The sequence below is a fragment of the Pseudorasbora parva genome, chromosome 18, assembly GCF_024679245.1.
Source record: "Pseudorasbora parva isolate DD20220531a chromosome 18, ASM2467924v1, whole genome shotgun sequence".
Classification (NCBI taxonomy): Eukaryota; Metazoa; Chordata; class Actinopteri; order Cypriniformes; family Gobionidae; genus Pseudorasbora; species Pseudorasbora parva.
This window is the reverse complement of record NC_090189.1, coordinates 43476192-43503327: the sequence shown is the minus strand read 5'-3', so window position 1 is coordinate 43503327 and position 27136 is coordinate 43476192. Positions and strand designations below refer to the sequence as shown.

At 42.0% G+C, this 27136-nt stretch overlaps 1 protein-coding gene across 4 annotated transcripts; it reads left to right on the top strand.

Moving 5' to 3' along the window:
• The first annotated feature begins 363 nt into the window (after positions 1-363).
• Positions 364-24537, top strand: LOC137046757 (NACHT, LRR and PYD domains-containing protein 3-like). 4 transcript variants are annotated; one of them, XM_067424147.1, is made up of 11 exons: positions 364-539; positions 1727-1799; positions 14586-14702; positions 14809-14925; positions 15148-15264; positions 15473-15589; positions 15791-17584; positions 18095-18268; positions 20963-21136; positions 22205-22378; positions 24208-24537. In XM_067424147.1, exons 2-11 carry the CDS (start codon positions 1750-1752, stop codon positions 24212-24214), a joined length of 2841 nt encoding a protein of 946 aa, XP_067280248.1. In that variant the 5' UTR covers positions 364-539; positions 1727-1749; the 3' UTR covers positions 24215-24537. The 4 variants fall into 4 exon arrangements, with proteins under 4 accessions (XP_067280248.1, XP_067280249.1, XP_067280250.1 ...); XM_067424148.1 differs by lacking the exon at positions 14809-14925; XM_067424149.1 differs by lacking the exon at positions 22205-22378.
• Positions 24538-27136: the final 2599 nt, after the last annotated feature.

Sequence of the window (27136 nt, the reverse complement as noted above, 5' to 3'; positions counted from 1 at the left end):
CATGTGCACTAGTAAAACACATTAATTAAACGTGCACATGATTTAGCTTACTAGTTTTTTACTGTAAGTCATGTGCGGGGCTCCGTACTTTACCAGGGTAAATCCATCTTTATGAATTAAAAGGCTTTGGGATGTAAAGACGTCTTTTTCTGTTTGTTTCTCTATCAAACACACACAGTCTCTCTCATGAGTTTCTTCACATCTCCACACAAACTTCAAAAACTGAAGTTATGATGGAATGGATATGTTGACCGGAAGTGAATCATTAAGCTGCTGCAGCCAAAGAGCGGAAAAAAAACGGGGAAAAAAACTTTTTTTTCTTTTGTTGTTGCCAGAACTGAAGTGAAAGTAGATGTTCAGTGCTACATGCGCCATTTTACCAGGACTGAAGATTTTGATCGGGAAAATTGGATTTAATGCTATTGTAAGAATAGTTATTGTTTTTCATTGTTAATGCAGTAAATCACAAGCTCTTGATAAATAAGAACGTTTTGAGAACCTGTGTTCAAGTGTGGTGCAGGAAAGTGGCTTTAGTTCACGTAAGTAACCACATACAAACTGAATGATTGTCCTATTTGTTAAGAAATTACACTTTTTATATGCAGTTTTATATGGATAACGTTCTTTAAACCATTGTAACACTTTTTGCTGTAACGTTTGTAGTGTTTTTGAAGCTCTATCTCAAACTTGATCATTTTCTGTGTTAATATCAAGTGCAAAGAGTGCTGTTGTTACAACCTCCTATCAAAATCATATATTTTCAAACAGCAAACAATTTGGAATAAATATTTGTGAATGTTAGTCAGAATGTTAGTGTGTTTGTGGGCTCAGTCGAAACACATTGTGTGTATATATATATATATATATATATATATACACACACACACACACCTGGAGTTTGCCAAAAGGCTCCTGAGGGACTCTCAGACCATGAGAAACACAATTTTCTGGTTTGATGAAACAGATTGAACTCTTTGGCCTGAATGGCAAGTGTCATGTCTGGAGGAAACCAGGCACCGCTCATCAGCAGGCCAATCCCATCCCTACAGTGAAGCATGGTGGTGGCAGCATCATGCTGTGGGGGTGTTTTTCAGCGGCAGGAACTGGGAGATTAGTCAGGATCAAGAGAAAGATGAATGCAGCAATGTACAGAGACATCCTTGATAAAAACCTGCTCCAGAGCGCTCTGGACCTCAGACTGGGGAGAAGGTTCATCTTCCAACAGGACAACGACCCTAAACACACAGCCAGAATAACACAGGAGTGGCTATGGGATGACTCTGGGAATGTCCTTGAGTGGCCCAGCCACAGCCCAGACTTGGACACGATTAAGCATCTCTGGAGAGATCTGAAAATGGCTGTGTACCGACGCTCCTCATCCAACCTGATGGAGCTTGAGAGGTCCTACAAAGAATAATGTGAGACACTGCCCAAAAATAGGTGTGCCGAGCTTGTAGCATCATACTCAAAAGACTTTGGCGGTAATTGGTGCTAAAGGTGCTTCAACAAAGTATTGAGTAAAGGCTGTAATACTTATGTACATGTGACTTTCACATTGTCATAATGGGGTATTGCTTGTAGAATTGAGGAAAAAAATTATGAATCCATTTTGGAGTCTGGAACAGAACAAAATGGGGGAAAAGTTAAGTGTGGATGCACTGTAAATCACAAATGAAAGTGCAATGCTTTGTCATGTGTGTCTGAATCAGTGTTTCTGACTCTTTAGACTCCTTGAAGACTGAATGAATCATGGAGGACAAGGAAACATTCAGAGATGGAGATGTTTCTCCAGCATTCAGGTACATCAAAATCTTCATATGACCTTATCCCTCATCCGTCCTTCAGGGTCATAGTTGTGCTACCCATACACATCATTTTCTTTTCTTAAATATAAGCTGTTTTCACATGGATATTGATGTTTACAAAATTCAACAACAATACTTTAAAAAAAGTTACTTTTCTGTTCATATAATGTACACTAGATATCATGATGTACAATGAGTAAAATATTTAAACATAGCCTACTGTTCATGCTTAATGTCACTGAATGGATACACACACAGTAGTTTATACTTCAAGGATACAGGCTACAACTACACCGTTTTTATTTAAAAATAATAAATTAATAAATGCGTAACATGTATATTGTTTCCCATTCAACTGTACATAAGTGATATTATTTCCCTCACGCTCATGTTGTTACAAATAATACTTTGACAGTATGAGAAGATTTCATGTTAATGGACACAAAAACTGTAGTTTATTGTTAATTCAACTTTACTACAACTATTCAACTTTTGTATTAATAAAAAATATATTAAATAAATGTGTAACATGTAAAGTGTTTCCAATTTGACTGTATATTTACTGTCAAATAAAAATAATTATTTAATACAAAGCCTTGAACACGTGACGCATGTTTCTCAGTATGAAAACAAATAGGATATTAAAAAATATATACGGTTTAAAACGTATTTAAACGGCTCATAATATACATGAAAACATGCAAACAATAAATAGTCATCTCAAAACACAAACTGTTGACTCTTAAGCCCATATCATAGCATTTTAGCTATACTTTTCATCTCTGAAAAATAAATTAATACGTTTTAATAATTATTGTTTCATATTAACATGAATAATATCTTTTGACGGATGCAAAAAAAGCTTAAATGATAAAATGTGAAAGATGTGAACAGATTCAATATTTTTAGCAGATTAATAGGCCTATATATTCGTGCATTACATCATGACAGAAATATCACACAACTCACCATTCTCTGCCATGCTTATTTGTTTCTCATATGTCGCTGCCAGTCATTACTATAAATACTATAGGCAGCAGCACATGCAGCATGTGGCTTGGAAATAATAATAATAATAATTCATTACATTTATATAGCGCTTTTCTAGGCACTCAAAGAGCTTTACATATAGACGGGGGAATCTCCTCAGCCGCCACCAGCGTGCAGCACCACCTGGATGATGCGATGGCAGCCATATTGCGCCAGAACGCTCACCACACACCAGCTGATTGGTGGAGAGGAGACAGATTCGGTCCATGAGATAAACCGGAAGGAAGCATAACAAATTGGTGTAATCCAAATGGCATTGTGAAAGCAGTTTTTTCTTTGGATAAAGGTGATAAGGGGATCTGCCAGTATCCTTTAGTTAAATCCATGTCGAATAAAATCGAGCGGTGCCTAGCCGATCAAGCAGTTCTTCAACCCTTGGCATTGGATACGCGTCGAATTTCGACACAGCATTTACTTTGCAGGAATCCACACAAAAACGCACAGAGCCGTCAGTTTTTGGAGCTAAATCTATCGGGCTTGCCCAGTCTCTGTGGGATTCTTCTATTACTCCCATATCACAGTGACCACAGTGTGCTGCGGAGCTAACAGAGACTTCCACCATCAGCTGTTTTCTGTTCACCATCAGCTCTGTTTCTGTTCACCATCAGCTCTGTTTCTGTTCTGTTTTCTGTGTTGGTTGATTGTTTGTAGTATTCTATATTTTTTCTTTTTATTCATTTTTTGTGTTATCCCCCCCCCCCCCCTTTGTTGCACTTTGAGATTCTTCGGAATGAAAAGTGCATTATAAATAAAATCTATTATTATTATTATTATTATATCAAGCATTGCTTCTAATTCTCCCTGAACCACTTTTTTTATGTTCATGTAGTCGATACGGCCGGCTGCGAACCACCAAGTCCAACTTCGCCTCAATATTGTGCTGAATGAAATTCGTTCGACTGGGAAAGGGTGAGAACACGTGAACAAATTCTGCCTGCAACTTGGCCACATCAGTGATCTGGGATGGTGAACGAGGATCTCCCCCGGGGCCAGAGGAGTGGATTGCGTGTTAGTACTCACTTTTGGCCCCAGATCTTTTTCAGTGCCAGTTGCTGTCACCAGCACTGATTCCACCTCACTCCATTTTTTAAGGAGGTTATGGTGGTAAGGTTATGGTCACAGACACGCCACGCTCCCACGTCACAGACACACAGCACATGGTTTTCAAATTGCGATTAAATCGTTCTGTCTGTCTGTTTGTGGGTGATAGATGCTGGAAATAATCGATTTAATGCCCAATAATTTGAACAGTTGGCGTGGAGCACGTGACATGAACATGGCGTTGATCAGAGAGTATCCCTTTCGGGATCCCCACTCTGGAGATTAAGTAAAACAGAGGGCGAAATGTTACGGAGTGCCACTGGGTATCGCGCTGCATAATCACTAAAGCCTAGTTTAGACTGCATGATTTTTAAACTCGTCGGGTCACTGCTCTTTTCACACTGCATGACTATCTGGGGTAGCATTCAGTCTCTGCTCGGTTCACACTGCAGGATGGATCGACGACAGAGGAGTTCACACTGCTTTTCTTTACAAGAGGAACAATCGTCGACAACTCTCTCTCTGGTGTGCAAACTACATTTCCCAACTAAACACACCCCAGATAGCATGGTGACATTGATTCAATGTTGAAATTCCATCAGAATCATCATTTGGTTGAGGTTGAAATTTCAATGCTAAGTAAAATTGGATCAATGTTGAAAATTCAATGCTAAAACCATACTGGACCAATGTTGAAAATTCACTGCTAAATAATATTGGATCAATGTTGATAATTCCATGCTTTTCAGTGTTGAAAAGACAAACATTGAATCAAAGCTGATGTTTGGTCAGCTTAATTCTCCACCGGTGAGTCTTACGGTCAATCTATCTGTCCCATTATTCAACATGTTAAGGCAAGTCCAAATCAATTGGCTACATTTGTGTGAATGTGAGCACATTTACTATCCTCAAAGGATACGATGAGTACACCAACGAGTATGTGGATTCACAAAGAATACATAAAATGTAAATTTTGTAATTGTAAGCCTTTCTTTAAATTTTTCTGGAAGAGTTAAAATTGTATGCGTGTTTGATTTCTGCTCTTCCAATAAGAAAGCTGTAAAAACTATGAATCTTTTTAAAAAGTATATTATTTTCCTGCTTACTGGCATGTAATGTCATTCTGTGTTTCATGTTATTATAATAAAAAATGTAAAAAAATAAAAAAAATAAAAAAAGAACTTCTACCATAAATTTAGTCTATCAGTTTTAAATAAATAAAAATGTAGCCTATTATTATTATTTAAATCATGTAGAATGTACATGTATTTCATTATTTATCTAAAGAATACAGAGTTAATAAAGAATTTAGAATATGTGTCCCTATTGAATATCGAATGCGCCACAATCCAATCCAGCAGGTGGCGGTAATGCACCTTCAAGACATCCACCAATCAGATCAAAGCAAGCGCAGCTGAACAGACTTCAATCGCGAAAAAGACACAGGACAACGACCATGTTTTTTAGAGGTAAGTGGCCTACAAAAATATATTTATAAAATTCATCTCAATTTTAATTTAGTGTTTTTGTTCATCTTTATGTTTTACAACTTGTGTGCTTCTCCTCAGCGAGTTAGAGTAAACTGCAATGTTAATAATAGTCACATGAGCGCCCTCGTAAGTTACACAACCAACGCCAGGATAATCTTAATACATTGAGTTTCAGTTTGTTTTTCACCAAACCATATCATATTTGTATTCATTTTTTTTAAAGATTGGCATATAGACTGTGAATTGCCTCCGAATTCTGACTCGTGCAACTCGTCGTTTGTTGTGAGGTGTTCATCTATTTTATGAGATGATTTTAGTATTAAGATGATTAATCTGTGCGAGTAAAATGTGCATCTGTGGAAACGGTGCTGCATGCATTCATTGACTTGTGAGTCGATCCTATTTGATTCATTTGGATTTTGAGGCCATATAGGATCGACTCACAAGTCATGAATGCGCGGCGCGGATCCACAAACGTATCTTACTCGTTGCACACACAGATGAATCATTTAAAATCATTCTATATTCGTCCAGTGTATAAACGAGAGGCGATCGGAAGGTTAGATGAATTTCTGGCTTGTCAGTTATTGTGTTGGCCACTCGTGAGAGTATCTCACAGCTGAAGCGGAGCTGGAACTGATTAACCCGTTAGCGCGGTGAGGGGAAATACAATCAGCTCAGCTCTGCTTCAGCTGTGAGATATCATCACGAGAGCAGATCACAATTACATCATTACTGTGCAGAAGAGGACTGGCTTCTTTGGTTTAGATAGTTTGAGGATCGTTAGGTAGAGCTCACAGCGGGTGATTGATCAGAATCACGCAAGATTTCTTCATTGGAAGTATTTATTGAATTGACAACTGCATATGTACAGTGAAGAGTGGTTACAGCATAACGCAGTTGTATCAAGGTGGGTTGTAACTCAAAACCCGGAAAGAACGCTACCAACGTGCAGCGCTCCTAAGACAACTTGTGATTGGCCAACAGTCCAGGTGAAGCGAGGCATCTTCCAGTAGGAGAGAGAGAGTCACAGTAAAGTGTCTGATGCTTAGCGGCCACAAGGGGGCCTTTTTTACAGCCGCTCCCAGATTACTGAAGGAAAATCTGCAGAAGAAGAAAAGGCGCCCACTCGTCCGGTAGTGGTTAGTCTGATAATTCTGGAAGCTGGATGAGTCGAGCCACCGGGCGGGTGTAAGCCCGGTCTCCTACATTCACTTCAGCAGACCGTACTTTACTGTCGAGGCCGTGGGAGACCCTGGTCACTTTACCCACTGGCCACAGTGAGCGGGGGAGCTGCGGATCAATGATGAGGACCGTCTTGCCGATGTGCAGGTCTGGGTTTTCAGCATTCCACTTCTGTCGGGCTTGGAGGCTGGGCAGATAGAAGCGGATAAAATGTTTCCAGAAGTGGTCAGCCAACAGCTGGCTATGACGCCAACGCCTACTGCTCAGGAGCTCGGATTCAGGATACACCACCTGCGGGAGAGAGGCATCTGGCCGCCCAATAAGCAATGAGTTGGGAGTTATTGGATCCGGGTCGGCGATGTCTGCAGATGTGTAGCCTAACGGCTTGGAGTTGAGAATCCCTTCAATCTCAACTAGTAGGGTTCTCAGCACCTCATCTGTCACAAGCTGGGCTCCAAGGGTTACTTGCAGGGCTTGTTTTATTGAACGTATCTCGCGTTCCCAGCATCCGCCAAAGTGGGGGGCGTTGGGTGGATTAAACTTCCAGTCGATTTGCAGAGATGCAAGTTGAGCTTGGATTTCTGGAGCAAGGTCGGCGAATGCTTCCTGGAGCTCTCGATCACCACCTCTGAAGTTAGTCCCCTGGTCTGAAATCAGCTCGAATGGCTTTCCTCTGCGGGCGATAAACCGTCTTAGGGCCATGAGGAATGAGTCTTTATTCAAACTGGAGAGCATGTCGATATGCAAGGCTCGGGTGGTCATGCATTTAAAGATTATTCCCCAGCGCTTTTCCCTCCTCCTTCCAATAGCCACTGAGTATGGCCCGAAGCAGTCTACTCCTGTTGAGTAAAATGCTGGCTTGAAAAGTCGGACTCTAGATGGAGGCAGGTCTGCCATCTTAGGGATTTGTGGCTTTCCACGCCATTTCTGACACTCTTGGCACTTGCGCTGAAAGCGGCGGATAGCCTCTCGCCCTCCTGGTAACCAGTATTTGCGGCGCATCTCTGAGAAGACCCTCTCTGGGCCTGGATGGTGCAGCTGGGAATCATACTCTTGGATGAGCAGCTGTGTGACTGGGTGTTTGGCATCCAGCACCACCGGGTGAACCATATCCGTTTCCAGATGGTTACTATGACGCAGACGTCCGCCGACCCGGATGAGCTTGTCACTGTGGTCGAACTCTGGCGCAAGCTTGAGCAATCTGCTGCTCTTAGCGACTGGTTTCCCTGACTGCAGCTGGGCATAGTCAATAGGAAAACTGTCTTGTTGGACCTGTTGTAGCAGAGCCAGCTGGGCTTCCCTGTAGGCTGTGACGTTGCCTGAGGCCGCCCCATGTAGAGTCTTTGTCGTGGCAGTCAGGAGGTCTCTGAAGGAAGAAAACTGCTTAGCATCCGGGAGGTGACTTGACTCGGTAGTATTGAGGTAGCAGAACTGAGGTTTCTTGAGCTCTTCACCCTGACCTGCCTCAGTTTGGATCTGAGGACTTTGTGGCCATTTGTCTGGGGAACACCACAAGAAGGTTGGGCCTTGACCCCAGCGGCTGTCTGGAGTCAATGTGGCAAGAGGTTTGCCACGCGTTATGTCGTCGGCCGCGTTCTGTGCAGAGTCCACATACCGCCATGTGTCACCCTTGGTGAGATCTTGAATTTCTGCCACGCGTGTACCAACAAACACTTTGAAACGGCATGATTCCGACTGCAACCACTGGAGCACAGTGGTAGAGTCCGACCAGAGCACCACCCGCTGGATGGGCAGTGTAAGTTCAGATTTGAGGATCTGGGCCATTTGTGCTCCGGTAAGAGCAGCGCATAACTCCAGGCGTGGGATTGACTGCTGCTTTTTTGGAGCAACTCTGGATCTTGCAGTGACAAAAGCTACTTGGATGACTCCATGAGGATTCCTGGTTCGGAGGTATGCCACAGAGCCATAGGCTCGCTCTGAGGCATCACAAAACACATGGATCTCACGCTCACAGGTGGGAGAATCTAATTCACAGCTAGTGTAACATCTCGGAAGTGTTATGTTCTGTAGGTGAGGTAACTCATCCTCCCACTCTCTCCATGCGGCTAGCAGGTGATCTGGCAGAGCAGGGTCGTCCCAGTCACGCTTTTTGTCCCACAGGTGTTGGATGACAACTTTGGCCCTGGTTATGTAAGGTACTAGAAAACCAAGGGGGTCGTATTGGCTTGCCACCACTCTATAGATTGAGCGCATAGTGACGACTTCTTCATTGGCTACGGCCTCTCGACACTTGAAGGACAGTGTGTCCTCTCGGCAGTCCCACTGCAGGCCCAGGGCTGATTCTTCTTGGCTTGGGTGACCTTGGGCGATCCACTTTTCGGCACTAGCCGATCTTGCCTCAACAGGGAGGTGACGGATGGTGTCTGGATGTGTACTGGCCCACTGGCGAAGCTCAAAGCCTCCCTCGGCAAGAAGAGTCTGCAGCTTGTCAATGATGGGCTTGGCATCTTCAACTGTAGGCATGCTTTGTAGACAGTTATCCACATAGAAATGCTTTAACACAGAGTCTCTCACTGCATCCGCTGGCTGAGTATGGTCCATAATGTGCTTCTGCAGGGCATATGTAGCACAGCAGGGGCTACAGGTAGTCCCAAAGGGCAGCACCTTCCACTGGTAGACTGTGGGTTGTTCATCACGCTTGAGCTCCCTCCAGAGGAAGCGGAGGAGAGGCTCATCCTCAGGAAGGAGCCTGACCTGGTGAAACATACCCCGTATGTCACTACTAAAGGCCACACAATGCTCTCTGAATCGCAGGAGAACTGAAAGGAGTGGTGGACCAAGAGTTGGACCAGGAAGCAGGAGTTTGTTCAAGTTAGCGTCACTGTACTGGAAGGAGCAATTAAAAACCACTCTGTGCTTGCCATTGTGCTCCACAAGGTGGTGAGGGATGTACCAGCTGCTTGAGGTGTTCTCTGTGCCAGGGTGTAGTTTCTCCACATAACCAGCCTTTTCAAGTCTCTGGATCTCTGCATTGTAGACTTGGGCTGTCTTTGGTTTCTTCGCAAGCCGCCTTTCCGTGTTCCGAAGTTGAGGCAGTACTGCCTCCTTTGGTGCGCAGAGGTGGGGAAAGTTCTTCACGCGTAGGAGAGGAGTAGCATAGCGGTGTACACCATTAACATGTACTCGCACAGTCTGTTTATCCAAGCATTCAAGGGCCTCCTTGTCCTGCTGTGACCTCATACTGGCCTTTTCGCTGCGCCATGGGAGGACGTCCAGCTGCCACAGCCTCTCCACATGCTGGTAGATGTCAGCCGGAGGTGCCCCGAAGGTGGTGAAAAGGCAATGTTGTTCGATAAGGTGCTGCTTTAGATTGTTGGTAGGACCTTGCAGCGTCCATCCGAGACGGGTGCGGACAGCAACCGGCGCACCAGGGGGACCAAAGATGACTGGCTCAACTGGAGTCACCAAGTGAGGGTGGTCTGAGCCAATAAGCAGTAGCGGGACAATGTCCTTAAATGAAGGGATAGAAAGTTTCTTCAAATGTCTGTATTTGCTCTGCAGTGCTTTGAAGGGATATGTGTGCTGGCCCAGCCCGAGCTTGGGTGCGGTAAAGGCTCCTTTGATGTTGTATACCATGGCTGGAGAACAGGCTGGAGAGATACTAAATGAGACAGCCGCCCCGTGAAGCGTCTGCAGCTCCTGTCTAACGGTACGTAGGGGCAAATCCTCGGGCTGGCCTTCAATTCCCAGTTGTGTGACAGCCGGTTGGAGGAGAAGGGTACGTTCGGACCCATCGTCTAGCACAGCGTATGTCTCCAGAGTTTGGTCACCGTGGCGAAGGATAACTTTACTGACCTTGAGAAGCACACGATGGCCCTGCGGTGGCTTGCCAATGTATAGCACTTGTTCTGCACTTGGAACGGACAAAGGTTTGCTCTCACTGGACTTCACCTGGTCAGGTCTTCTCTCAACTTTGTCAGTCTTGGCTAAACTTCTTTCGCTGACATCATGTAGAGCAAGCAGGTGTCTGCTGTTGCATGTTCTACAGCACATCTTCAGATCACATTCAGCAGATCTGTGTTCTCTGCCGCATCGCCAACATCGGTTGTTGTCCTGAATCCAGGTACGTTTCTGGGTGGCGCTGAGCAGTTTGAAATTTGCGCAATTATTCAGAGTATGCTTGTAGTTCTCACAGAATGGGCAGAACTTCTTTGCATCTAGACTGGTTGGAGGAGTGAATTTGGTCGGCTCCCTAATCGATTTGGGTTCAGCCCCCAGCATGAGGACTGAGGCCTTAGGTGACGACTTCACATTACTCTTGAGATCTCTGGGCTTAGATCCAGTGTCCTTCCTCAAGCGATATTGTGCTATATCCTCCTGGATCTGGAGCTCGTATTCCAACCAATCTGCTAGGTCCAGAAGAGTGGGGATAGGAATACGGAGCGGGTGGATGTAGCGCCTGAAACTGGACCTCAAGTCGTGTGGTAGCTTGCCCAGTAGACGGGTGACATGAGAACCACAGTCCAGCTCTACTTGCCCTTTTAAACCGAGCTGCTCCAACATGCTCACAAGTGATCTGACGTTCAGTGCGAACAACCTGAATGACTTGATGTCTCCACTCTGAATGTTGGGGCCGTCCATCAGTTCGGCAATACGCTGAAGGGCGAGTTGGTGTGGCTGCCCGTACTGCTGGTTTAAAGCTGCCATAGTGTCAGTGAATGGGTAGTCAGAATTGCTGTAAGAATCTGCCACCAGCAAAGCTTCCTCCAGCTTCAGATGATCCACTAATATCTGGAACTTGAAACGTTCAGTGGCATCTCTAGGAAGGAGATTGTCTAGGGCAATACGGAGTCTCGCAAAGTCTCTTGGGTTAGGACTGTTGAAGTTCGGGATTGTAGGAATGGGCCCTCTGTATGTTCTTTCCTGTCCACCAGGGGGAGTCAATGAACGTCGGGGCTCATGCCAAGGTGAAGGGGGTCTATGTCTCTCGCGCTGGTCTGGAGAGTAGCTGCAGCGGCGTGCAGGAGAGTAGTCACCTCGGCTTGATGGTTCTTTGTATTCTCTGGAGGAATAACAAGAGTCTCTGTATCTGGAGTAATGCTCAGGTGAGCGGTGGTGGCTGCACTGTTCATAATTTGAATGAGAACTGTAGCAACCTTCTGTGGAGTCATAGCGTCGTCGCAAGGCCTGGTGCTTGGTGCGTACAGGCTCGGGAGAGCGCCTAGGTGAAGGAAAGTCATATCTGGTTGATTCCCTGTAGTCCTTTGTCTCTCTACTGTAGTCATGATGCCTATCTGAGGGCCGTTGTGTTGGTGTCTCCCTGTCCCGGAAGTAGACTGATTTAAACTGGGTTGAAGCACCTCCATAATCCAGCCCTTATCTGTAAAGTCTATCTCTAGCAGCTACAATACGTGGCTCTGAACGGGAATTGATGGGTTCTGCTCTGGCTCTGAGCTGTTCGTTCTGTATTTTTAATTCCTCCATTGATGCCAAGAGATCTTCCCTTTCACGCTCTAGTATGCAGCACTCCCTTCTCCACTCAGCTGCTGAAGATTCCCATTTATCAGTGACTGACAATCGCGCTGGGCTGTGGTGCAGCTGACTTTCTGGGGATGTAGAACGCGAATCAGGTCTACGGTGATCCTCTTCGTCTAGAGGCTCTCTAGACTGTGATTCAGAAGGCTTCTTGTTTTGAGAGCTGGTCGGGAGATCAGATAAGTCATAATCTTGCAAGTAATTAGGGAGGGACCGCTGCCTCCTGGATCGAACACTAGACTCTTTATCCGAAGTGGTAAACATCTTGCTCCGCTGCAGGCTCTGGCTCCGGCTCGAAGGACCACTTTGTGCAGAAGAGGACTGGCTTCTTTGGTTTAGATAGTTTGAGGATCGTTAGGTAGAGCTCACAGCGGGTGATTGATCAGAATCACGCAAGATTTCTTCATTGGAAGTATTTATTGAATTGACAACTGCATATGTACAGTGAAGAGTGGTTACAGCATAACGCAGTTGTATCAAGGTGGGTTGTAACTCAAAACCCGGAAAGAACGCTACCAACGTGCAGCGCTCCTAAGACAACTTGTGATTGGCCAACAGTCCAGGTGAAGCGAGGCATCTTCCAGTAGGAGAAAGAGAGTCACAGTAAAGTGTCTGATGCTTAGCGGCCACAAGGGGGCCTTTTTTACAATTACAGTTTAATCTTTAATGCAGCAAGAAAAAAGAAAAGAGTGAGATCTTTAAGTTCTGTAGGCAGCTATATCAAACTACAGAAATTTAGTAAACAGTTGTGCCTCCAGTTCGTGTTGTAAATGGAAAAAAAATCTCTTCCAAACCACCATGTAGCCTATAAAGCTCCTCTTTTATTTTCTTAATTTAGCTATTTGGTCATTCATTTACTTGTTTCATTTTAAAATGTATAAGTCTATTTTAAAATGCATTAATAGTCCTGAATTTAATGTTACCGTTTTAACTGGGATATCAAGATTTTGATAAAATTTCAAGTTTCACTTCATTTTGTAGTGATATTTGTAATGTATAATTAATCACATTTCCAAATATTGACTTTTTTCTTGTTGTTTTAGATGCTGTGACTGCTGATAAAAAGAGGCATCAGAGTTTATCTTTGCTGGGACGGTGCAAAACTGGCTCCCTTACAACCTGAAAGGCTTCGGGGCATTGCTCATGGTGGAAACCCCTGAGTTTGGAGTATTATTCTTTCTTCTACCTTCTTTCTTTCAGTAGTACTGTGTCATTTCTGTATTTATTGGCAAGTTTACATTTGTATTTACTTCCATTTTGCAGATGCACGTTGTCATGTTTTTCCAGGCTCTTCTCATTTGTGTTATAAATTCAGATGTAATTGTTTTAAGTCAATGTGAGATTTCCTGTTGTAACTGTGGGGGCATAAATAAATACAGTTGCATGTAAACTGAAGGATGTTGTTTACTTTGAGTGACTTTTTGATGCAAAATCATATCGATTGCAGCCACACATGGTCTCTTACTAATAAAATAAAGAGACAAATCAACTGGCATAGAATCCTGCTGTACATAAAGCAAGATTGATCTATTTTTCATTGTTGAAATAACATTATTTCAGGGTGCAAACCTGATGAAAAATCAATGTTATATTTCAATATTGATTCAATGATATTTTGATGGATGCATTAACATTGATTCAACATTGATTCACTTAAATAAGTGGTTTAATTTTAGTTGGAAAACTATTGATTTTAAGCCCATCTTGATCTATTTTTCATCGTTGAAATAACATTATTTCAGGGTGCAAACCTGATGAAAAATCAACATTCGCAACATTGACATCTCAACATTGATTCAATGATATTTTAGTTGATGCATTAACATTGATTCAACGCTGATTCACTGTTTGTCTGCTATCTGGGACGTGCGATGTGACAAGTAAACACCACGAGATCACATGTGTCGGGCTGGAGTTCTCGCACGAGACTTGGAATTGTTATTAAAAATGATAAACTACAGAAAGTTTGTGCTCCAAATTTTTCAGTTCAGTTCACAATTTTTCCAGGGCAGCCGAGTTATGGATTGCTCCAGCACAACCAGATTGATGATTTTCTCGACATTGCTTTCCTTAGTCAATTTAATTTATTGTACCTCACTGCAATACAGATATCACATATACTATTATGTATTTATAAACTTTATTTTGCCAGGAAAAGAAGCACATTGAGATTAAGAATCTCTTTTACAAGAGCATCCTGGCCAAGAGTGACAGCAACAAATCTCACATGGGTTTAACAGATAACATCCATAAATACATATTTACACAAATAAATAAATAAAATACACAACTAGTTGAAACTATTATTGCGATAACGAGAATTTTTGTCAAGTTTGCAGCCATAATTGGCGAGGTGTTCTGAGTGGTAGTCTGGTGCCGTGAATGGAATATATGGATGGGTGAATTTATCCTTATCACTCTTCAACTTCTGAGAAGCTTTTCTTGGGAAGACTTGGATAGATTCTCTATATGTTTCTACATGTAAAAATAAAAAAAATATTTTTTTTATTCTAAAAAGTCAATTCCATTTGGAGAAATCAAACTCACCGGAGACCAGCTGTGTGTCCATGAAGAGTGACAGATCTATGGGAACACCAATAACATTTACTGGGAGACATAAATCACCTGATCTGAGGTATAACATTTTTGCATAGATAGAGATCAAACTCACCAGAGATTTTTATATTTTCCATATCTCCATATTCCAATATCTCTATTTTATTGTCTCTCTTCTATTTAAGTCAATTCAATGTGAAGAGATCAAACTCACCAGAGACCAGCTGTGTGTCCATGAAGAGTGACAGATCTATGGGAACACCAATAAATTTTACTGGAACACATTCATCACCTGATCTGAGGTATAACATTTTTGTATAGACAGACAGACAGACAGACAGACAGACAGACAGATAGATAGATAGATAGATAGATAGATAGATAGATAGATAGATAGATAGATAGATAGATAGATAGATAGATAGATAGATAGATAGATAGAGATCAAACTCACCAGAGATTTTTATATTTTCCATATCTCCATATTCCAATATCTCTATTTTATTGCCTCTCTTCTATTAAAGTCAATTCAATGTGAAGAGATCAAACTCACCGGAGACCAGCTGTGTGTCCATGAAGAGTGACAGATCTATGGGAACACCAATACATTTTACTGGAACACATACATCACCTGATCTGAGGTATGACATTTCTCTCTAGATAGATAGATGGATGGATGACATTATCATGGAGCAATTTAAAATTGTCAAGTTAACTACATTAATTATTCTAGTCACATTTACTTTAAAGTCAATTACACAGTCAGAGACCAAACTCATCAGAGATGTAATTTTTTCCCATATCTCCATATACTAATATCTCTATTTTCTTGTCTCTCTTCTATTAAAGTCAATTCCATGTGAAGAGATCAAACTCACCAGAGTCCAGCTGTGTATCCATGAAGAGTGACCAGTCTATGGACACTTTAGTAACATTTAAGGGAAAACACACATCAACTGATCTGAGGTACAATATTGTGGTTTAGAAAGACAGATAATAATCATGAAACATTGTTGGTTTTATTTTTGCTAATAGTTCATGCTTATTTTAACTTTTTTTTCTTGCAATAGTTAGAAATGCTATTTTTATTTCATCCTTCAAACCCTGAGTATTTGTTTACATTCATGTTTTGGCCCACCTATACCAACTATTATTCTAATCTCTCAGTCATGATTCTCTACTGGTCCAAAGCAGATTCAAATCAAATCTGCTGAAGAAGTTTCAGTGTCTGAATGAAGGAACAGCAAAGCAGGGAAACCCAACACTCCTGAATGAGATCTACACAGAGCTCTACATCACAGAGAGTGAAAGTGGAGAGATCAATAATGAGCACGAGGTAAGACAGATTGAGACACAATCCAGGAGAGCAGCAACAGAGGACACACCAATCAAATGCAATGACATCTTTAGACCTTTACCTGGACAAGACAAGCCCATCAGAACTGTGCTGACAAAGGGAGTCGCTGGCATTGGAAAAACAGTCTCTGTGCAGAAGTTTATTGTGGACTGGGCTGAAGGGAAAGAGAATCAGGACGTCCAGCTAATTTTTCCACTTCCTTTCAGAGAGCTCAACTTGATGAAGGACAAAACACTTAGTCTTTCAGATCTTCTTCATGTCTTTTTCCCTGAAACAAAAGAAATGGAAATATCCAGTGAGGAATATAAAGTGTTGTTCATCTTTGATGGTCTGGATGAGAGTCGTCAATCTCTGGATTTTCAGAGTAATGTGAGTTTGTGTGATGTGACTGAATCAGCCTCAGTTGACGTGCTGCTCATGAACCTCATTAAGGGGAATCTGCTTCCCTCTGCTCACATCTGGATCACCTCCAGACCAGCAGCAGCTGATCTCGTCCCCTCTGAGTGTGTCCATCGAGTGACAGAGGTACGAGGCTTCAATGACCCACAGAAGGAGGAATACTTCAGGAAGAGGATCAGTGATCAGAGTCTGGCCAATACAATCATCAGACACCTGAAGTCATCAAGGAGCCTCCACATCATGTGCCACATCCCAGTGTTCTGCTGGATCTCAGCCACTGTTCTAGAGAAGATGTTGAGTGAAGCAGAGAGAGGAGAGATTCCCAAGACTCTTACTCAAATGTACACACACTTCCTTATCATTCAGACCAACATCAAACATGAGAAGGACTATGAGAAGAAAGTGAAAGATGAAGACATGATTCTCAAACTGGGGAAACTTGCTTTCCAGCAGCTTGTGAAAGGAAACCTGATCTTCTATGAGGAAGACCTGAGAGAGTGTGGCATTGATGTGACAGAAGCATCAGTTTACTCAGGATTGTGCACTCAGATCTTCAGAGAGGAGTTGGGCTTGTATCAGGGGAAAGTCTTCTGCTTTGTTCATTTGAGCATCCAGGAACATCTAGCAGCTCTATATGCACACATCTCATTTACAAACGATAACAGTAATGTGTTGGATCAAACCAAACAAAGTCTGCTGTCTATCATTTTAAATCAGAAGAAATACGTGTCCTTATCTGAGCTGCATCAGAAAGCTGTGGATGAGGCTTTAAATAGTAAGAATGGACATCTGGACCTTTTCCTGCGTTTCCTTCTGGGTCTATCATTAGAGTCCAATCAGACTCTCTTACAAGAACTACTGACACAGACAGGAAGCTGTTTGCACAACAAAGAGAAAACAGTTCAGTACATAAAACAGAAGATCAGAAACAATCGCTCTCCAGAGAGATCCATCAATCTGTTTCACTGTCTGAATGAACTGGGTGATAATTCACTGATGCAGGAGATCCAAGATTATCTGACATCTGGGAAATTAGGAGGATCCAAACTCTCCTCTTCACAGTGGTCAGCTCTGGTTTATGTGTTGTTGACATCAGAGCAGAAGATGGATGTTTTTGATCTAAAACAGTTTGTTGGAGCACAAAATACAGCAGATGAAGTTCTTCAGAAGCTTTTGCCGGTGGTTAAAGAATCCAGATCAGTTCAGTAAGTCACACTGACAACAATCATTACACTGATAAAACATGATCACATTTATGATTTCAATATGTGCTTTCTAGGCAAAGCAACAAAAGCGGATTTTTTTCTCATAATCACATCACTGTCAGTGAGCAGAGTTTTTGTGTGTGTGTGTGTGTGTGTGTGTGTGTGTGTGTGAGAGAGAGAGAGAGAGAGAGAGAGAGAGAGAGAGAGAGAGAGAGAGAGAGAGAGAGAGAGAGAGAGAGAGAGAGAGAGAGAGATGATAATTGTAGAGGTCAATGTGTGAAATGTGATGAAGGATTGAATGTGACCGGAATCAAAACTGACAGCAAACAGCAACATTTTCTTAAACAGTTTATTTTTTTTATACACCGATGCTATATGATTAGGAATGTTTGTCCTCTAATTATGGTTATGTGAATGTTTTACTGCCTCTAGAAATCCTAATTGAAGTTTTCTGATTTTATTCTATAATTGCAGCTGGTATCATTCACCTTGAATCTTTAATCTCTACAGGTTGTGGGAGTGTGGTGTTACAGATGAAGGTTGTGTTGCTCTGGCTTCAGCTCTGAGATCAAACCCCTCAAACCTGAGAAAACTACATCTGTATGGAAATAAACTAGGAACATCAAGAGTGAAGCTGCTCTCTGATGGACTGAACGATCCTCACTGTAAACTGGAGAAACTGTGGTAAGATTGTATAAATGTGTCAACTTCCTGCTTAATTTTTTGGGGCGGAAGTGGCTCAGTGGTTCAAGTAGATTGTCTACAAACCGAAAGGTTGGTGGTTCGATCTCCGGTTCCACCTGACCAAGTGTCGAAGTGTCCATGAGCAAGACACCTAACCCCAGCTGCTCCCGACAAGCTGGATGGTGCCTTACATGGCTGACATCGCCGTCGGTGTATGAATGGGTGAATGTGAGGCAAAAATGTAAAGCGCTTTGGATGGCCATAGGGTCTGTTAAAAGCGCTATATAAAATGCAGTCCATATGTAATAAATAAACTGAAACTAATTGTGCATTTACATACAAGATTCTGCTCACAAACGGAAGATGTAGGAGACAGAAAAAAGTCGTTCTCCACATGATATACAAGGTTTAATGCAATAGGTATGTGAACAGGAACGTAACAGCGTGTAAATCGGTAGGCATTAACAATAACCGACCAGGGAAGGAACTGATCAGAGAGAATATATACACAGTGTAGATAAGGGAACTAAACAAGAGCAGCTGGAGAGGATTAACATAATCAGAGACCATGGCAACTAATTAGAGTGTGACAGACACGGAACTACACAGAAGACACGTGACAATCTCTCTGTTTCGAGCCGGGGTCCTAATCACCCTATCAGGTTTATTTTGTGATGAGAACCGTTTGAATGTATTTTATCCTGCTTATTATATACCCACTTGCCACATATGTACATAATTGGACACTAAATATTGATACTGCAATGTAAAAAGGTGCGGGTTGTATTTACAGTGTACAAAACAAACTTTCTGGCAACAAGATGAACACGACAACAATATTACAGTACTATTAATACTGTAATCCTCAGATTTCTAAGTCAGAAAAACTGTGTAGTGTCTGGAGTCTTTCTCTTCGGGATCAAAGATTAATTGATGCCACCATAAACATTAGAGGACTTTTAGCCACATGTAAATTAGGGTCCTAAAACCGATGAGTCTGAGGGAGATGGCACCTTCAACAGTTTTGTGGCTCGGCTGAAGTACAAACAGCCAAACCCCTATACATTTCAAAGGGGGACACAATCTCTCTCCCTATCAACACATGTCCTCACCCCACCCTTTCCACCCAGACAGAGAATGGCCTGGAAAGTGAGGACTCAACCCAATTCACACAGACAACAGACAAGTCCTTTATTTAGCCCATGAATAAATTATTCCAGAATGTATATGACATATCCCTGTGTGTATGCTTCAATTTCTAAAGAGAACCAGAATAGACTTCATTGAGAGAGGTTGCGCATCAGTTTTCTTAATTTGGCAAAAAGCACAACATTTTGTTTTTATTGTGAGTATACACAAATAAAAGTAGAAATTTAACAGATTATAATTATATATGCAAATATTTTGAGTCTCTTCGCACTTGGAAAAAAAACGAGGTTGAGGTGTGGGCACCAGAGAGTTAACCATTCATTTAGAGCAAATAATCTACTAGACCTTTCATGTCCTCATTGGTACGAGGACTTGAAATATATTATAGGCAGATGGAGAATCTAAAGAGGATCTTCAGTAGTCTGATTGAGACGGTACACCGCAAATCACCCGCAGACACAAAGATACTCCTTGTGGGTGATTTGCTGTGTACAGTCTCAATCAGACTACTAAGTCCCTCTTCAGAAACTCCATCTGCCACAGCCTGATCTCATTCACTCCCACATGTAGCATGACAGCTCCGATGCTCTCGTCACCATTCAGGATTGCAGGTACCTGCACAACGACATCAGGAACACGAGCACCAGGAAAGCAGTGGCTACACACCTTTCCATTTGCTGGGGTAGTGTAGACATGCTGGATAATGGAATCACTGATGACCACAGTGTTGGTCCGTGTGAAGTGAGTCAGTGTCGGAGTGAAGGAGGGCTGCGATAATCGCATTCTGGGTGCATGGGCCCTGCAGAGAAACACATGGAGTAGAAGAGGTCAGAGTGATACCATAACTTACCACAGACTTGTGAATTGTCAGCCTGGGATGCCTCTAGCATTCTTGTAGCTTGGCTTGCTTCTGTAGTAGGTTGCGGGTCTGCTTCTCTATGGCCTCCAGTTCCAACTGCACCACATGCAGCATGAACGTGTCCTCACCTGCACTCAAAGGTAGAGACACATCCAATACATTTGGTATTAGAACAGATGAACAGTAATTTCCTGAGTGGTAAGAGTGTAAACAACACATGCAATAGTGGGACCACGATACTAATGTTAAAGGGCATGAAGCTAGTAGCAGATGTTCTGGGAGTCCGATAAAACTAGCGATATCAAAGCGATCCGATTAACTGTTGGGTATATGTTCACCTGCTGTAAAAAAAATAATACATTTAGAAAATAATATGTTATAAATTAGATATAAATTAGTTACAAATTAGAAGAAAATGGGTGATTAGGAATCAACATGCCAGAATTATAGTGATCTTCGACTGCTCGAGCATTGAAGTCAAACATCATTAGTGCAGATGTGAATAATAATCTTAGAGTATTTACGATAAGCATTAGCCAGCACTTTTAAATTTGCTTTGATGCCAGTCGTTCTGGCTCCCGGCAAATGTGAGTATGGTGGCTGATGTCTCTATTTTCATTTTCTGTGTAATATAATTTTAAACAGTATACCAACTACCTTGCTAACAATGTCATCGTTCTCTACAGGATGTGGGATTGTGGTGTTACAGGTGAAGGTTGTGCTGCTCTGGCTTCAGCTTTGAGATCAAACCACTCACACCTGAAAGAACTATATCTGTCTGGAAATGAACTAGGAGATTCAGGAGTGAAGCTGCTCTCTGATGCATTGAAGGAACCTCATTGTAAACTGGAGAAACTGTGGTAAGCTTGTTTAAACAATTCTCATTCTCTTTCATTTATTTCCTATAAATAATTAACAAAATTAAAACTTGTCAGATAATTGAAGAGGATGTTTAATCATTATGAGATTCTTGCCAAAATGTCTGACAATAAGCATAAATACGACTGTCAGTGTTGGGCAGTAACACGTTACTAGTAACACCAGTTAGCTAGGACTAGGATGATGGAAACTACAACCCCAAAACAGAAATAAATGTGGGATGTTTTGTAAAATGCAGTGAAATCAAGAATCAGTGATTTTGTTAAATATCTTTTAAATGTATTTAATTGACAAATGTACAATGAACATATTTTCCAATTTAATTATATTGTGTAAATACAAATTATTTATTTATTTTGATGAGATCAAATTCTAGAAATTAAATCAAAACATTTTCTTATGATCTCACATTAATTGTTTTGACAAAATATATCTGCATAAAATTTAATTGCATCTGGGTAACAACTGTCATGTGTAGCTACAATTAGCTTCAAGCTACACATGACAGTTAATAATATATTAATAATAATGTTGTATTAATCATATAACATGGCAGAAATGTTATTTGTAGCATTTTAGAATAATATAATCGCTACAGCTGCTTAGCATTTCTCATTTACATAATTTATTATTTTAAAAATAACTCAAATTCATGAAACTCACTTACAAAGCATATGCTGTCATAATTGTACGTTTATTTGCTTCATCTTTCATGTGTATAAACATTCCTCTGGGTTTGTTTAATGTGGTGTACAAAACTTTGACATCAGAAGAGAAGGGCGGGTTATGAACACATAATATGAGTGTAGCAAACGATCATCTTCTGAGTCATAACAGTGATCGCAGAAGTGAAAACCCAGGAAGACTGGAAGCCGCTAATGCTCATAAGATCTTGTAAATCAGTGAAAAATAAATAGAAATGATGATTATGTCTAAAGAAATGCTTAAGTAAAAACGTATAAATAGATAGAAGCACAGGTCCTTTATCAGCTTTATCTGAGCTGTAGATCTTGAACTGAGAGCCTGAACAGTGTCATTGTTCTCTACAGGTTAAGGTATTGTGACCTCACAGATGAAGGTTGTGCTGCTCTGGCTTCAGCTCTGAAATCAAACCCCTCACACCTGAAAGAACTGTATTTGAATGGAAATATACTAGGAATATCAGATGTGAAGCTGCTCTCTGATCTAAAGGATGATCCACATTATAAACTGGAGATATTTGAGTGAGTAGTGATGACTAAAAATCACAGACTGTAAAAAAAATATTGACATAGTGTCCGTGACGTCCCCCATAGGATTCCGATAAACCGTTCTGAAGCATAAAGCATGCTGGCCGTTGCCATCTTGCTAGCACATCATCGCATGTCACTCCCGGATAACAGAAAATGGGCAAAGAGGCGGGATGAGGGCAGAGCTTATGTGACGCAATGACTACAGACGGCGGATAAATGGCTATCCACCTGTCACTCAAAGTAACCACTCCCTTAATTATGCAGAATTAAGGCTTTATATAATGTACACGAATGAGTTATAAAAAACCACCTCCCTCAGAGTCATCATTATGGGTAAAATTAGCCGTATAGACCAACACCACAATTTGTACCAGTCTTTTTTTCTGCTGTAAAGTTGGGAATTTTAACATGGGGATCAATGAGATTCTGCTCCCTTCTGGAGCCTGTCCCTAGTGGCCAGTTTAGGAATTAAAGTTTACATTACTTCCGTATTGGCTTCAAAAAAAAGATTGCGAGAGGCTGCCGCTTGCTAAAAATGTATGAAATTAAATATAGTTTCTTCTTCTATGTCGAGTCATCATGTAGTCGCTCTTGTGTTGTTCTGAGGCCATATGTACTTCTCTCTCAGACCCCAAAATGCAAAATTGAAAGAAATATCCTGTTCGTTGTCATGAGCTTCATAATTTTATAACATTTCAATAACATTTCATAATTTTCTTTTTCGAATGAACTGTCCCATATCTGCTCATACATACACAGATATGCTGTCTGTTGTTTACACAACTCCAGAAATGAACTGTGATGTTAATCTGAAGTTTTCCCTCCACTCTGAATCGTTGCACCAGTGTCTGCTGCTTGTCTTCACATCCAGATACATAAACAGCATTTTAGGCCAGCTAACCGAGCGTCCAGCTCGGGGGCTCACCCTCGAGGAGGCCTGGAGAGGCCTGCTACCTGGACGTGCGATCCGCCGGAAGCGATTGAAGTTCCCGGAGCTCACCTCCAGGGATGGCTTCGCCGAGGAGGCCAGCCCGACAGACAGGCTTTTCTTACGCATATCTGGTTAGCCCCCTGTTCCTGGACCATAGTGTGGACATCGCCTGACCCTGGGAGCATGCAGTGATTTTTGTCAATCTCACATGCGCTCGTGGCCGTCAAAGAGGACAGGAAACAGTTGCATACCAGGAATACACGGTTTGAATGACATCTTGAAAAAGACGCAGGGTCAAACCGTGTTGCTCTTTTTAGAATGGAAAAACTGCTCTTTTAGACGTGCTGAAGCACTCAGGGAGATGACCGCGGTTAGCACACAGTCCACAGTGCAAGCCTGTGTGTGAAACTCAAGTTCGGAAACGCCCAGCGACCCAACAAGCTCTTGAATGCAAACAATTGCAGCTGTCGATCACTCGCTGAAGCGCCGTTTCACCCGCACTGGCAGTTCCCCTTCTCTCACGAGACTCAATTTCTATAACACTCTTCGTGGAAACAGCAATAGTACTGTTCGGCTCCGAAGTAGAAAGCATTGATCTGCCATTCCACTTCCTATTTATACCCGCGCTGCGGGGCGGAGCGTGGAATGTGCGGATCACATGCCAATCTCCGATTAGCTCATTTTTATACACTCGAAGTGGATAGGTCTCTGAGTTCAGATCCCAATTCGTCGGTTCAGTTCCGACGTACATCGAACGTGACCGACTGAAAGGGAACCAAAACAAACATGACTGTGACAACAGGGTTATTTTATTATTTCTGACTAATAGTGCAAATAGTTTGTTTTAGTTGTTCTACAGCGGATAATTTGACTTTCTGTGTTTTTACAGGTTTTAGATGTTAGTCTGACCTTCTGTGGATCGGCTGATGGAGAATAAAGAGCCACTACAGACTCATCACATTCAACAGACTCAACAGACACAAACCTATAATGATCATCACACACGCTTGTGCTTGTGTAACTTTACAGAATGATCCAATCCTTCATCCAGAGTCAAACACCTTATGTTTCTTCTTCAGAACTGACACTTATACTGGCGACCCATTTTACATACATATTTATATATTTTTATATTCCTAAACTTGAGCAACTTGTCTCCTCAGTCCCTAGATGTTTGCAGACTGATATAAAAAGAAGAGGGGATGCCACACAGGGCAGAGTCCTGCAACGGGTCGGGTACCCGCGGATAAAAGTATAGCATAAAAGTTAGGGCTGTAACGATACACCAAACCCACGATTCAGTTCGTATCACGATTTTTGACCCACGGTACGATACAAACCTCGATATGGGGGGAAACAAAACAGTTCAAAGGATATTTTGAGGGAAAAAAATTTCATTTATTAAATAACATTAGAAGAACCTGTATAAACTGAACACCAAATAACAATATTAACTATGCAAATTATTAACAAAATACCTAAGTAAATTAAACTATATAGCCAAAGCTATAACACTTCTGTTTTCTTTGTAATAAAATACTGTTGAAAAACAAAAAGAACTAAAGTCCATAGTGGAGATGATTCGAGCATTTTGAAAATTCTTTTTCAATCAATCTTACATTTACAAAGAACAATGGTTAATGTTTTTTTCGCACTGAGGTAACTGAGGCTTACCCTCTGTGGCTCTCTAGCGAGTGTTTGGGCGGGGTTTGCTATTTGCCAATTGGCCGTGATATAGTGTGCGGTTATGGTCATATAGCTGTCTGTGGCACGGGACGTCCATCCATCGGTGGTGATTGTGATGGATTCAGCAGTACTCAACCCTTCCTCCACCTTAGCCTTCGTTTTCTCCAGAAGTTTTGGTAGCACATTTTGAGAGAAATGCGACCGGCTCAGTAATGCATAACGGGGCTCGAGCACACTAAGTAAATAGGCTACGTGAATCCCTCGTTTTCAACAACCGAAAAAGGGCGCATATCCAGTGACATGATTCCAATTGCATCTGTAATTTTTTGTGCTCGATCTGAATTGGCTGGAAACTTTGCTTGGAATAAACTAGGCAGTGTAGGCTGCTGCTGTTGGGTTGTGGGGACACACTGCAAGCGTGTCGTGAGCGTCTCGGCTGCGTGGCGTGTCCGTTTTTATTTCGGCTCTCATGTTAACCGGTTACGAGTTTGCATAATGCCTGCGTGACACGCACGGAAAACGCATGCATGCTTCAAATAGAAGAGACGCCTATTTTTAACTCGACACGCGAGCGTGTTGGAAGCGTTTCCAGGCAAAATAGAATAGGAAAAGATGTATATGTCATTTTGACACGAATGCATATTAATAAAATCCGGTTGGGGAAGCTTCTCGAAACACTTACACCAAATTGTGTGGGTCTTGTCAACTACACGATTGCCATTCTTGTTCTCCACCGGCGAAATGTTGCCATACTGCTGACTTAAAAGTTGGACCTGGACAGGAAGGATAATTCTGGGAGTTGGAAGGGGTGTGTCGCGATTCTGCCTTCACACATCGCGATACAGGTTCGTGGACCTGCATATTGCGATTTCGATTTCATATCGCATATCGTTACAGCCCTAATAAAAGTGGCTAAAACGGGTGGATTGTGACATTTATAAAATTCACGGGCGGGGATGCGGGCGGATAATTAACTCTGTGCGGGCGGGTAGTTGCGCGTATGGGCGGATGAAAAATATGTGCAATATTTCTGTGGCAAAGTGAACGAGAGAGAGAGAGAGCGAGAGCGAGAGCGAGACCAGGGCGTGATTGTGAATGAGCGTCACCTGCGAGCCACACCGGTCTCGAGTCCTCTGAGGGAGCTCGGAAGCATATAAGGACGAGAGATCACCAGACCTGGATTTGACGTTGAGTTGTTTACTTTTTATTATGTGTGTGCGCTTGGCAGATGTCCATGAAGGGCTACTCACGTTACTTTCGTTTTGTTTGGTTAAAGTCTTTTAAATGTTCGCCGGTTTCCGCCTCCTTCTTCCCCCATCGAACATATTGTAGGCTTTTACAATTTCTATGTCCAAATTATCATTACACACACACGCAACAGCGATATGCCATTTGACCATCACGTCACCATCACTGCGACATTGAAACTTTTGTTGATGCCTCTCGTAGCGCAGAAGGAGCGAGCGTTGCAGGAGTAGCAATGGATGAAGTAAAAGTAAAGTTGGTGAGTGGAGTAGCTACATGAAATTGTTGACAATGAGTCTTCATTAAACTAATGAACATAGTTTCATTAGCCCATTCATGACGCTGTTGATGTTGAGAGAAGTGTAGGATAAAAAATAAAGCATTTTAATTTGAATGTTTTAGCGTGTGTGATTTATTGCGGGCACGGGTCGGGTAACGGGCCAAATATTAACGGGTCTGGGCGGGTACGGATTTAATTTTGATATTTTCACGGGTCACGGGTCGGATCTGGTGCTAAACCTTGCGGGTACGGGCGGGGGCGGGTCTCCAAAAATGGACCCGTGCAGGACTCTGACACAGGGGTAAACATGGCCTTGGCCCAACTCTTTTGAGATGTGTTGATGCCTTTAAAATTTAAAATAAACTTATTTTTCCCTTAAAATTATTTTTTAAAAATCAGTTTAAACATTTGATATGTCATCTATGTTGTGTTCTGAATAAAATGTTTGAAAATTCCACATCATTACATTCTGTTTTTGTTCACAATTTGTGAATTGGTGAACAGTGTCCCAATTTTTCTGGAATCGGTTTGTAATTTGTAATTGTAATTTATATTTTAGATACTAAAGGCCATGTGTTGGGGTTGTGGTTGATCAGTGGCAGCCATT